Below are 14,259 nucleotides of genomic sequence, written 5' to 3' on the forward strand. Positions count from 1 at the left end.
AATAATGTTTTTTTGTGTGTGTTTTGTTCCTGGTTTTGTTTTTTTTTTGCAGAAAGAAAAAGCCCATCCTAAAATTCACACAGACTCTCAAGAAACCCAAAATAGCGAGAACAATTTGTTAAAGAACAAAACTAGAGGACTCACACTCCAGATTTCAAAACTTACTACAGTAAGTTATAGGATAGTAATCAAAACAGTGTGGTATTGGCATAAAGACTGACATAGGGACTACTGGAATATAACAAACAGCCCAGAAATAAACCCTCACATATGTGGTCAAAGGATTTTTGACACAGGTGCCAAGACCACTCAATGGGGACAGACAGTCTTTTCCCAAATGGTGCTGGGGAAACTGGATATCCAGATGCAACAGAATGAAGCTGGACCCTTATCTAATACCACATATAAAAATCAACTCAAAATGAATAAAGAACCTAAATGAAGGACCTAAAAAAATAAAACTCTTAGAGAAAACATAGGACAGAAGCTTGATGACACCGGATACAATGATTTCTTGGAGACAACACCAAAGGCATGTTACAAAAGAAAAAACAAATTGGACTTCATGAAAATTTAAAATTTTGTGCATCAAAAGGCACTACACAGTGGGGCGCCTGGGTGGCTCAGTGGTTAAGCGTCTGCCTTCGGCTCAGTCGTGATCCCAGGGTCCTGGGATGGAGCCCCGCATCAGGCTCCCTGCTCAGCGGGAAGCCTGCGTCTCCCTCTCCCACTCCCCCTGCTTGTGTTCCCTCTCTTGCTGTCTCTCTCTCTCTCTGTCAAATAAAAAAATCAAATCTTAAAAAAAAAAAAAGGCACTACACAGAGTAAAAAAGAAAGAAACCCACAGAATGGGAGAAAATATATACAAACTGGATAAGGGACTAATAGCTAGAATATATAGAGAACTCCCAAAACTCAATTAAGAAAAACACACTTCAAAAATGGGTAAAGTACTTGAATAGACATTTTTCCAAAGAAGATATAAGAATGGACAATCAACATGTGAAAAGATGCACACCACCACTCATCATCATGAAAATGCAAACCAAAACTAAAAGGAGATAGCACCTCACACCCAGGAAAATGGCTACTATCAAAAAAAGAGAAAACAACTTTGATGGGAACACAAAGGGTACAGCCACTCTGGAAAACAGTATGGTCAGGTCCTCAAAAAACTATAAATAGAATCACCAAAATGGTCCAGCAATTCCTCTTCTGGGCATATACCCAAAAGAAGTGGAAGGAGGGTGTTGAAGAGATATTTGTACACTCGTGTTCACAGCAAAATTAGAACAGCCAAAATGTGAAAGCGACCTAAATGTCCACTGGTGGATGAAGGGATAAACAGTATGTAGTATATACACACAAGGCAGTATTAGGCTTAAAAGGGAAGGCAATTCTGCAATATGCTACGACATGGATGAACCTGGAACACATCATGCCACGTGAAATAAGCCAGTCACAAAAAGACAAAATGCTATGATTCCACTTATATGAGGCACTCGGAGTACTCAAAATCACAGCAACAGAAGTATGACAGTTTCCAGGGGCCCAGAGAAGGGGAAAGTGGGAAGTTACTGTTTAATGAGTATAGAGTTTTATTTCTAGAAGATGGAAAGAGTTCCGGGGCTGGATGGTGGTGATGACTGCATAGTAATGTGAACATATTCAATACTAATGAACTGTGCACTTAAAATCATAAGACAGTAAACTTTATGTTAAGTGCATTTTACCACAATAAAAAAACCAACCAACCAACCTGTGGTTCTTAAAGTGTGCTCCTCAGACTACTAACATCATTAAATGTTAGCATTAGCATCACCCGGTAATTTGTTAGAGATACAAATTTTGGTACCAAACTCCAGATTTACAGAATCAAACTCTGGGCCCAGCAATCTGTTTTTAGCAAGCTTTCCTGTTAATTCAGATACACACTAGAGATTGCAAACTGATATAAATGTTACCCAAAAAAACCCACCAACTATTGATATAGTAAAAAATTAAAGGTAACAGACATTTTTAACCCACCATGACCAATCCCATTCCATTAATCTCACTTAGAATATCTGTAACTTTGAAACTTTCCAGGCTTAGAACTCAGTATTCAAGTTGTTTAATTTAGGGAGGCAATTATTTTTTCATGAACTTACAATGCCATCTACTGGTAGTCACAAAAACTGCAGCTAGAGCAGGTTTTAGGTAAAGGTGTATCTTTGAATTTCTAGGGTAAAACAGATGTGTTTTAATAATTTAAAAAGTACAGTAAAACATACACTGAAGTTACACATAATTCTTCATAAAGGAATATGAAAACTACCGAATGAAACAGATCTCCAGCTTCATGACTTCACAATAAAATCTGATTAAAGAAAAAAAATCAAGATAATAGAAAGTCCACATGAAATCTCCTAAATAAAAAAAGTGTGGAGAACACCAGCAATCCTAGTTCATTAGGCATACTTCTTTAATCTAAAAAATTTGCATTTGACTCACTAACTTAGTAATTAAGTGAACAATTAATTTTCCAAATTTCTCTATGAAATTAGTCTAAAGAATTTTATTCAGATATAAGGACCCATTTCATTTCAAGTTTACTTATGCTTTATATCTCAATGAGGAAGTAAACTCAACTCTTTTTTTATAAAACTTAATATGTAATGGATATTTTTCTTGAAAATAGTACTTTGCCACTGCCATTTAAAATCAAGAAATCCAATCCACTTGAGTTTATCTAAGATCACAATAAAAACTTAAAGCCTCCAAATGGACAGCTTAAAATTATAAAGCCAAAATTTTTTATGAACTGAAAAATTTCCAAGTTCAATCACCTTCTCTTGATTTAAATATCTGAACAGGACTGAAGCAGCTTTATTTTTGCTAATAAAATCTAACCTGAGCAAATACTATGACTACTATAATTTCCTAAAATATGACCCTTAACCTGCTTTTCTTATGTGTGAGTTAAAAGAATTATTAACCTTAAAAACAAAGCTCTATAACGCCATATCCAATACACAATTTTGCACAATACAGATTTTTTACATACACATACAAATCACATGTCTAAAATAGTTACTGCAACACAAAAGCTACTGAAATTTTTTGGTTTTTAGCCAAATTAAAAAACTAAGCAAAATAGTTTATCAACAAGGACCAAAACTGCTAGATTAATTTCCAATAAACATATGATTGGTAGTGACAATTTTGGTTTGGAAGGAGCCAGTCACAGAGATAAGTTGTCTAAGAACTACAATGTTAAAATTAAGTGATTTCCTGCAGAGATGAGGTGTTAGGATGGGGTAGTAAGAGAAGGACCAGTTCTTGAACATCTTCTTTGAATCAACAAGCCCTTTACAAATTTTATCCATGTATCAACCTTTAAGTATTGTCTTCTCTCAACTTTAAGATCCAGAAACACAGATGATTACCCGGGCAAATAGTGATGGAATCAGGATCCACCAGTATTTCCCAAAGTGTGGTGCATATGCTAGAATACAAGATGATTATAATTAATTCAACAACTGTAATTTAAGTTTTTTTTTTTTATTTTCTGTGTTATAAAAAATATATCAGCACAAACCCATGGTTTTATGAAAAACAAAAAAGCAATCAAATTTAGTGAAAAATATGAAGTAAATACATAATACTATCAGTGTTACCTCGACTTGGTAAAAATCATGAGGGAGATTAATAAATGCATGTCAGCAGACATTATACTATACTGTGATGTCTTCCTAGGTAGGAAAAGCACTTGCTTTTATTTTCCTCTCCCCAAATTTAAAACTCGTTTTAAACAAACAAAAAACTCATTGATGCACATAATTATAATTATCATTAACTATTGATCAGAATGTCTCAAAAATACTGGCTGGGGAGTTCTCAGATACTGTTACCACTGCAAATAATGCTTTTGGAATTTTTAAAGATCGGGATTGTTGGGATGCCTGGGTGGCTCAGTCGGTTAAGCATCTGCCTTCAGCTCAGGTTGTGATACCAGAGTCCTGGGATTGAGTCCCACATCGGGCTCCTTGCTCAGTGGGGAGCCTGCTTCTCCCTCTGCCTGCCGCTCCCCCTGCTTGTGCAATGCGCTCTCTCTGACAAATAAATAAATAAAATCTTTTAAAAAAAATAGGGATTGTTGACTCCTTTTTTTTCCTTTTAGTAAGAAATCTGTAATTCTCAAAGATATATATTCTTAATGTAGTTCCTTCCATTACTTACAGCATCTAAGAAAAAAAATTCCTTCATATTGCCCTGATACAAATCAAACTTGCTTTCCTTGGTAATTACACCCCATATCACCTTCTAAAAACCTTCCAGTTTTCCGAAAGTAAATATGAAATAAAGCATTTTAATTTAGAATTTTACTGGACCATAAATAACTGTAAAAGCTATTATTATACTGATGACAGAATCCTATTATTTTTATAATGCTATTCAGCTTCTTTTTTTTCTAATTTACCTTCACAGCTGAATTAGAAGACAGGTGTTAACTCAATTTTACACCTGCCTGAGTTACTTAAGAATAAAGAAAGAGGGATGCCTGGGTGGCTCAGTTGGTTAAGCGACTGCCTTTGGCTCAGGTCATGATCCTGGAGTCCTGGGATCGAGTCCCACATCGGGCTCCCTGCTCAGCAGGGAGTCTGCTTCTCCCTCTGACCCTCTTCCCTCTCGTGCTCTCTCTCTCTCATTCTCTCTCTCTCAAATAAATAAAAATCTTAAAAAAAAAAAAAGAATAAAGAAAGAACCAAAGATACCTTACAGGTAATGCATTCCAGTATTAAAATCCAGTCTACCCACCACCCCTACCAACAAATGACAGATATTCCCCAAGCCACAACAACCAAATGATTTATTACTTCTCATAAAAATCTTCCAATGAAGTTCATGATGATTCTCTTTTCACTCAACAAGAGGCCAAGTTTTCTCTTTGTGCCCACTGTCTCCAGTTTCTAAAAGACACACATAGCCCCATAAATTCTTTAAATGAGTAAGGATCTTGGAATATTTTCATAGTACGGGCAGATTTAAGACGGAAAAGAAGGGTCTTCTGGGAAACAGCCTACCTTCCCTTCCTGTGTATGGATACCCATATACTTTTTGTTGAGACATCTGATGCTTCATCTACTCAGAGTCTCATCAAGTAGTCAATTTCCATGTTGTTTTAAGTTACTCATAGTCAGTGCATTTGTGCACTGATGTCCAGCTTCAGTGGTATCAAATGGACCTGTAACAACCTACACAAATCTTTTTTTTTTTTTTATTTAATTGACAGAGAGAGACACACACATAGCGAGAGCAGGAACACAAGCAGTGGGAGCAGGAGAGGGGGAAGCAGGCCTCCCGCCGAGCAGGGAGCCCAATGTGGGGCTCGATCCCAGGACCCCGGGATCATGACCTGAGCCGAAGGCAGACGCTTAACGACTGAGACACCCAGGCACCCCACAACCTACACAAATCTTAATGATGATTCACTGTCTTCACTCAAGAGTCTGACACAGTGAATGGCTAGAGAAAAAAATTCCATTATAGGTGAAAAAGGAAGTCCAAAATTAATCTGTACCTCCTCTTAAGTCATTTTGGTTCCTTCAGGACACTAAAAACACAAAGAATTATACAGACTATATAGCCTTGACAGTTGAGCTAAAATTAAATAATAACTGATTGTATTAATTTTCTGTGCAAATACAGATCTCTACCGTTAGAGAAAACCTATTTTTCTCAGTCATTAAATCAGCAAAGTAAAAGACAAAAGTACAGAACATGTTAGGAAAAAGACACTGAAAAAAAAAAACTTAAAATAAGCAGAAGTAAAGACGTAAAAAAAGATGAGAGTCAAAATTAATGAAGCAGAAAAGGGGTCAACAAACCCAACTTGGCTCTCTGAAAAGATCAACAAAATTAGCAAACCTTTAGCAGACTGACCAAGAAAACAAAAAAAAAGACTCAAATTACTAAAACTGAAAATGAAATAGGAGACATTACTATGATGATAAAAGAATATGAGGAACAACTGTTTGCCAATTCTGGGTAACTGAGAGGAAACGGACAAATTTCTAGAAACACAAATTTCAGAAGCCAAGTCAGGAAGAAATAAAAAATATAAATTAACCAATAACAAGTAAAGAATTCTAATAGGTAATCAAAAACTACCCACAAAGAAAAGTCCAGGCCCAGATGGCTTCACTGGTAAATTCTGTCAAATATTTAATACCACCACCAATTTTTCACAAACTCTTCAAAAAGAAGAAGAAAAGGAGGAAACACTTCCCAACCCATTATAAGGCCCTTTTATTACCCTGAGATACCAAAACCAGGCAAAAACCTCACAAGAAAACTACAGATCAGTACATCTATGGAATAGACCAAAAAAATCCTCAATAAAATACTAGCAAATTGAACCCAGCAATGTAAAATGAATTATACACCATGACCAAGTGGGTTTTATCCCAGCAATGCAAGGTTGCTTTTACATCTGAAAATCAATTCATGTAATATATCATAGCTAGCAAGAGAATAACACACACACACACACACACACACACACACACACACAATCATCTCAATAGACAAAAAATATTTGACAAAATCCAACACACTTTCATGATAAAAACACTCAGTGAACTAGGAAGAGAAAGGAATTTCTTCAACATTATAAAGGGCATATATAAAGAATCCATGGTTAACAGAATATTTTATGGAGAAAGACTAGATGCTTTCTCCTAAGATCAGGAACAAGACAGAGATGTCCACTCTAATCACTTATATTCAACAGTGTACTGGAGGTTCTAGCAAGGGCAATTAGTCAAGAAATTGAAACTAAAAGAATACAAAATGGAAAGGAAGAAATAAAACTTCCTACTTGCAGATGACATGATCTTAGACATAAAAACCTAAGGAAAAGGAAGAGTAGGGGGCACCTGGGTAGCTCAGTCAGTAGAGCATCTGACTCTTGGTTTCAGTCAGGTCAGGATCTCACGGGTCGTGGAATTGGGCCCCATGTAGGGCTCCATGCTCAGCATGGAATCTGCTTGAAGATTCTGTCCCTCTACCCCTTCCCCATTTGCGCATGCTCACTCTTGTCTCTAAAACAAACATATAAATCTTAAAAAAAAACAAAAACCTAAGAAATCCATTACACCCACTATCAACAATAAACTAATAAGCAAATTCAGCAAGGCTACAGAACACTAGATCAATATATAAAAATCAACTGTATTTTATATACTAGCAATAGCAATCTGAAAATAAAATTAAGAAAATAATTCCACTAGAATAGCATTAAAAAAATAAAATACTTAGGAGTAAATTTTACAAAAGATGTACAAGACTTGTATACTGAAATCTACAAAACAGTGTTGAAAGAAATTAAAGATGATAATGAATAAATGGAAAAACATCCAACATTCATAGACTGAAAAACTTAATATTGTTAAAGTGATCTACAGATTCAAAGCAATTCCTATAAAATTCCAGCTGGTTTCTTATAGAAACTGAAAAGCTGATTCTAAAATTCAAATTAAAATAAAAGGAATACTGAAGCATCAAAAGAATCTTGAAAAAGAACAAACTAGAAAGATTCATACTTCACTTCCTAATTTCAACTTATCCCAAAGTTACAGTAATCAAGATGGTGTGGTACTAATATAAGGACACACATATAGATTAGTGGAATAAAACTGAGAGTCCAGAGATGAACCCTCATTATGGTCCATTTATTTCAACAAAACTGACACGACCTTTCAATGGAGAAAGAAGAATCTTTTCAATAAATGGTGCTGGGAAACTGTATAATCACATGTAAAAGCATGACTCCTGACTCACACCATATACAAAAATGAACTCAAAATGGATCAGAGACCTCAGTGAAAGAACTAAAAATATAAAACTCTTAGTAAATATGTATAAATCTTCATGACCCTAGATTTGAAATGGTTTCTTAAATATGACACAAAAGCTTAAGCAACAAAAGGGAAAAAAGATAAACTGGACTTCATAAAAATTAAGTTTTGTCATCAAAGAATACTTTCAAGAAAGTGAAAAGACAACCCACAGAATGGTAGAAAATGTTTCCAAATCATTTATCTGATAAGGGACATATATCTAGAATATACAAAGAATTCTTACAACTTAATAATAAAAAGACAACTAACCCAACGGATCTGAATAGACATTTCTCCAAAGAAGATTTATAAATGGCCAATAAGCACATGAAAAGCTGTTCAACATCATTGGTCATCAGGGTAATGCTAACCAAAACCACAAGAGACAACTTTACACTCACTAGGATGGCAATAATCAAATGCCAAATAATAACAAGTGGATTATTGGTGAGGATATGTAGAAATCAGAATCCTCATGTACTGCTTGTGGGAATGTAAAATGGTACAGCCAATTTGGAAAACAACGTGGCAGTCTTCTTAAAGTGTAAACACAGAGTTACCATTTGAACTAGCAATTCCATTCCTGGGTATTAAGAGAAATGAAAATGTACATGTAGGGGCGCCTGGGTGGCTCAGTCAGTTAAGTATCTGCCTTCGGCTCAGGTCATGATCCCAGGGTCCTGGGACTGAGCCCGGCGTTGGGCTCCCCACTCAGCAGGGAGTCTGCTTGTCCCTCTCCCTCTGCCTGTCCCCCTGTGCTCTCTCTCTCAAATAAATAAATAAATAAACTCTTAAGAAAATGTACACGTAAAAACTTGCACACAAATATCCACAGCAGCATTAGTCATAGTAACTAAAAGGTAGAAACCACCAATCTGTCCATCAACTGCTAAAATGTGGTAGGGCACCTGGGTGGCTCAGTTGGTTAAGCGACTGCCTTTGGCTCAGGTCATGATCCTGGAGTCCTGGGACCGAGTCCCGCATCGGGCTCCCTGCTCAGCAGGGAGTCTGCTTCTCCCTCTGACCCTCCCCCATCATGTGCTCTCTCTCTCTCTCACTCTCTCTCTCAAATAAATAAAAATAAAATCTTTAAAAATAAATAAATAAAATAAAATAAAATAAAATAAAATAAAATGTGGTATAGCCATACAATGGGATATTATTTGGTGATAAAAAAGAATGAAGTAGTCATTCACACTACCACATGGATGAAAATATCATGCTAAGTAAAAAACACTAGAGAATGAAAGGTCACATATTGTATTATTCCATTTGATGAAATGCCCAGAAGGGACAAATCCACAGAAAATAAAGTAGACTAATGGTTGTTTAATGTTAGAGGGGATGGGATTTCTTTGTGGGGTGATGAAAATTTTTAAAATTACACTGTGGTGAGCGCTACAAAACTCTGAATATATTTAAAAAATCACTGAATTGTATACTTCAAGTAGGTAGATATATATCTCAAAGCTATTTACAACAACAAAAATACTGAGGGGAAGCTACTGGTATCTAGTTTGTAGAGGCCAAGGACACTGCTAAATATCCTATAATGCTAGAGACAGTCTCCTATAACAAATTATCTAGCCCAACAGGTCAATATCTTGATTACTGTAGCTTTGGGATAAGTTGAAATTAGGAAGTGAAGTATGAATCTTTCTAGTCTGTTCTTTTTCAAGATTCTTTTGACACTTCAGGATTCCTTTTATTTTAATTTGAATTTTAGAATCAGCTTTTCAGTTTCTGTAAGAAACCAGCTGGGATTTTACTGGCATTGCTTTGAATCTGTAGATCACTTTAACAATATTAAGTTTTTCAATAATGGAATTCTTTGCTGTGGGGAGCTGTCCTTTGCATTGTGGAATGTTTAGCAGCATCCCTGGCCTCTACCCATTTGGTATCAGTAGCATACTCCCACACTGGTAATAATAAAAATGCCTCCAGACGTTGCAAAATGGTCCCTTGAGGGACAAAATCCCCTCCTTCATTGCAACTTGAGAAATACTGCCCTAGAGGAAGAGGACCTTCCAAACTGTTTCTAAAACAACAGATGAACTTCCATAATAGAAACAAAGATCAGGGGCACTTGGGTGGCTCAGATGGTTAAGCATCTGCCTTTGGCTCAGGTCATGATCCCAGGGTCCTGGGATGGAGCCCTACATCAGGCTCCTGGCTCAGTGGGGAGCCTGCTTCTCCCTCTCCCTCTGCCTCTCTCCCTGCTCATGCTCTCTCTCTCTCTCTCTCTGTCTCAAATGAATAAATAAAATCTTTAAAAAAAAAAAGGAAACAAAGATCAACAAACCTAGTTAAATTACATTTTTAACCACTTTATGTTTAAAAAAATATATATCCATGGAAAAGCAAACAGAAGAAGGGAAATATTTAAGAGTATCTAATGCTGGTCAGGATACAGTGGACCTTTCACACATATACACTGCTAGTGATAATACAAATTGGTGTCTACAACCTCATAGAAACCAAAGTACCAGTGTTTACTGAGAACCACAAAATGTACATACCTTTTACCCATTAATTTATTCTGAGAATTTGTGAGAAGGAAATAATCCTGAGTAAAGCTATGTGTTCAAAGATATTTATAAATTTTTTTTTAACAGTGAAAGCTTGGAAAACCAAAGTTCAACAATGGAGGTATGACTCTGCAGTCATCAAAAAGGAAAATAATGAAGACTATACAGTAACACATAAAATGCTTATGGACTTGCAAGAGGGGAAAAGGAAAAACAAAACTTTATGGTCAAAATTATTACAGCTACATATAGACACCACACATAAATTCACAGGGGAAAAACTTTGATAGGAATTACATAAAAAATGCTCTCCATGCTTCTAAATTGCACATTCAAAATTTAAAATGCTGCAGACATTTTTAAAATACTTTTTTACAATTGTACCATATCCTGGGCTAACTTCAAAAGATTATTTTATTTTCATGCTACCTAACATGGATCATTCTTTAAGACTTGGAAGTTTATGAACCCAAATTGTTTATCAGCCTTAATCTCTTCTATAAATAGTTCCTCCAGAGTTAAAATGCAGTGTTTAGCTAAAAGACTGATTACTGGTTAGAAGTCAATTTTAAAACACCCTTAGAAGAAGTGGCAAATATATGTGGCCAAAATTATTTGAAAAAGCACTTCCCATGCTTGCACGTTTTTTTCTTACCATACTAAGTTCTGATAACCTGAACTCAATTTTCTGTAGTTTAATTCAGTTCTCAGAAGCACTTGGTAAACATTCCTATTCAATGCTTAAAAATAACACTAAAGAGATGAATTCTCCCAAGAGCCACTGCTCTTCCTCTTCCCCTAAGCGGCCTGAGGTGACCTCTGAAAATGGTTCGCTATTCGCTTGACCCAGAAAACCCTACGAAATCATGTAAATCAAGAGGTTCAAATCTTTGTGTTCACTTTAAGAACACACATCAAACTGCCCAGGCCATCAAGGGTATGCATATCCAAAAAGCTACCAGGTATCTGAAAGATGTCACTTTACAGAAGCAGTGTGTGCCATTCTGTCGCTACAATGGTGGAGCTGGTAGGTGTGCCCAGGCCAAACAGTGGGGCTGGACACAGGGTCGGTGGCCCAAGAAGAGTGCTGAATTTTTACTGCACATGCTTAAAAATGCAGAGAGTAATGCTGAACTTAAGGGTTTAGATGTTGATTCTCTGGTCATTGAGCACATCCAGGTGAACAAAGCCCCCAAGATGCAGCGTAGAACATACAGGGCCCATGGTCAGATTAACCATACATGAGCTCTCCCTGCCACACTGACATGATCCTTACTGAAAAAGAGCAGATTGTTCCTAAACCAGAAGAGGAGGTTGCACAGAAGAAAAAGATATCCCAGAAGAAACTGAAGAAACAAAAACTTATGGCCTGGGAGTAAATTCTGCGGAATAAATGTGAATAAAATAAAAAGAGAAAAAAAAATAACACTAAAGAGACATCAAAGGTTCCTATATAAATTAATACATTCTCAGTGCCTTCTTAAAAATGCAATTTCCATGCTGTATAAAATACCAACAAATGTTTTACATCTTTAGGATGGTAATTTGGGGTCAATGCCCGAGAGATTTAAAAAAAAGAAAAGCCTGGGGTGGCTGGGTGGCTAGGTCAGTTAAGCATCTGCTTTGGGGTCATGATCCTGGGGTCCTGGGATAGAGCCCCACATCTGTCTCCCTGCTCAGAGAGGAGCCTGCTCCTCCCTCTCCCGCTGCTTGTGTGCTCTCTGTGTGTCAAATAAATAAATAAAATCTTTCACACACAAAAAAAGTCTGTGCCCCCTGTGAAAACTGACAGCCTGTGAAGGCTCAGTGGCCTAAGAGGAACAAATCCTTTGAAGACCACTGTAGTCAGCATCTGCTGCAAGATGTTATTACAAAAGCAGTACAGGTGTCCCGGGCTTTTCAAAAGCTCATGCCTCACATGACACCACTTCACTTTTGCCAAAGACCGATGTTGGTACCTTTGTTTTCACAAAAAAAGGCAAAAAGGGAAACAGTGCTCGGGATTTGTTTTGCAGTGAGCCCTTATAGGGGCAGCGCGCACTCTGAGCATTGAGAGGGACACCGCCAAGCTCAGCCCCCAGGAAGGACACTCAGCATCAAGTCACCATAGATGTGAACTGTATCTGTGAGCAGCTGTGCTTTATCTCGATTTATTTTATCTGTTAGCAAGATGTGTCCTAAGACATCAGAAAAGCCAAAGAGAGGTATTTTTTTGGGTCTGAGAATTTCAAAAATTTTTCAAATATAAATTAATGTTCAAGAAATTTTCCATATAAATTAATGCTAATTGCTCTTCAAACTTTACACCATTTCAGCTTAAGAGAAATTTCACAGGAACATTCTACTTTCAGGTGGCAGGAGAAACCTGTATTCGAACTCACACACGGAAGTTCTTTATTATTTCTGACGTCTAACCTCACCTTTCTTCTCTCACCCTTGCCCAAAAGAGTAAGGGAGGAACTTTGGCAAATGTTTTGAATAACCTACAGAAATTATTGGTGGGCACTGTTCCATGTTTTCACATGAATCGAACACTATTTACCAAAAAGCAACAGCGGGGCCACCACGGTCAAATAGAGCGTACCACAGACATTAAAGAACTATAAAAGTTTTTTAAAAATGTAAATGACACCTTTTACTTATGGAGCACTACATATTACCAGTTGTCCCATTTTATTTATGAAAACTGCTTCCCCAGAAAAGAAAGTGTCATCTGTTATACCACCTATCATTGACCTTGTTTTCAATATTTTATATTCACAATTACTGCTAGTTTACAAATTACGGGTCAAAACTAAACTCATAAGTGACAGGTTTTACTACAAATATTTCAGCACTTCTAATAACATCTTTTCTTTATCCACTAGTAACTTTCAGACATTCTGACTACAGAAAAGAACATGACTTTACACCTTAAGGAAGAAAGAGCAATTCCTGGAAACAGAAGTATAGCTTGTATTTGTAATTTGTATTTGTTTTTAATTTTCCAATTACCTAATTTAAGACCAAGTGCCTATTTTCTAATTTTAAAGGTAGAAAAATATTATTCTCTTTATTCAAGAATTAGCCAAAACTATCCTTATTTATTAAAATGTTGCCTACTAGTTAAAACTAATAATACTCTGTAGACCAAATGGCATTCTACTATTGCACCAGCTCAATTACCCATGCTCTAACATTAAAAGCATGCATAACAAACTTTAAAAATCCACAAACGATGAAATAATAATCATGAAATACTTAAATATAGACTTCTGGTGTCAATATCAAGTTTAAAAATTTTACGAGAAAAGTATACCCATTAAAAACAACAACCTTTATAATCTTAGTGCTTTTATAAAGTCTTTATTCTGTAAATTTCACAGACTGACATTTCCTTTGATAGTATCTATCCTACATACATACAATTTCAGTTCATCTATTATTAAACTAAGGTGACTACATTACTAGAATAGAGAAAATTATTAAATAATAGCATATTATTTACATGGAAGTCTTTCTATAATAAGTTAGTAAAAAGATTATAGCAAAACTGAATAAAGACCAAATTTTACCTTTTCTGTATTGTAATATAAAGATTTCAAAGTAGTAAACAAGGGTGGGCAGCCTTTACTGAAGTTAACCCTCAGGAACTTATCCATTAGTTCTCTAAATTTTTCACCTAGAAACAAAAGTGTACTTTGTTATACTTCAATTGATGCAAACAGTTCTCAAAATGATTTTACAAATAAAAATAAAGCTCCCTCAAAAACAGTGATCTCCCATCCTATTTTTAAACCCAAAGTCTATCAGCATTATTGCTTGTCTGTTACCACCATAAAAGGTTAACACTAAATATCTTGGTTGGC

At 36.1% G+C, this 14,259-nt stretch overlaps 1 protein-coding gene across 4 annotated transcripts in view; it reads right to left on the reverse strand.

The window, feature by feature from the left end:
- NAA16 (N-alpha-acetyltransferase 16, NatA auxiliary subunit) overlaps positions 1-14,259 on the reverse strand; it is a 66,088-nt gene that overhangs the window by 25,639 nt on the left and 26,190 nt on the right. For all 4 annotated transcript variants that reach the window (XM_028106485.2, XM_028106478.2, XM_028106473.2 and 1 more), the window contains one exon: positions 13,966-14,072. In XM_028106485.2, coding sequence (XP_027962286.1) covers positions 13,966-14,072 — 107 coding nt within the window. The remainder of the gene's footprint in view (positions 1-13,965; positions 14,073-14,259) is intronic.

Source organism: Eumetopias jubatus, unplaced genomic scaffold (assembly GCF_037043125.1).
Source record: "Eumetopias jubatus isolate StellerSeaLion01/CBP00866 unplaced genomic scaffold, mEumJub1_p1.0 scaffold_3, whole genome shotgun sequence".
Lineage (NCBI taxonomy): Eukaryota > Metazoa > Chordata > Mammalia > Carnivora > Otariidae > Eumetopias > Eumetopias jubatus.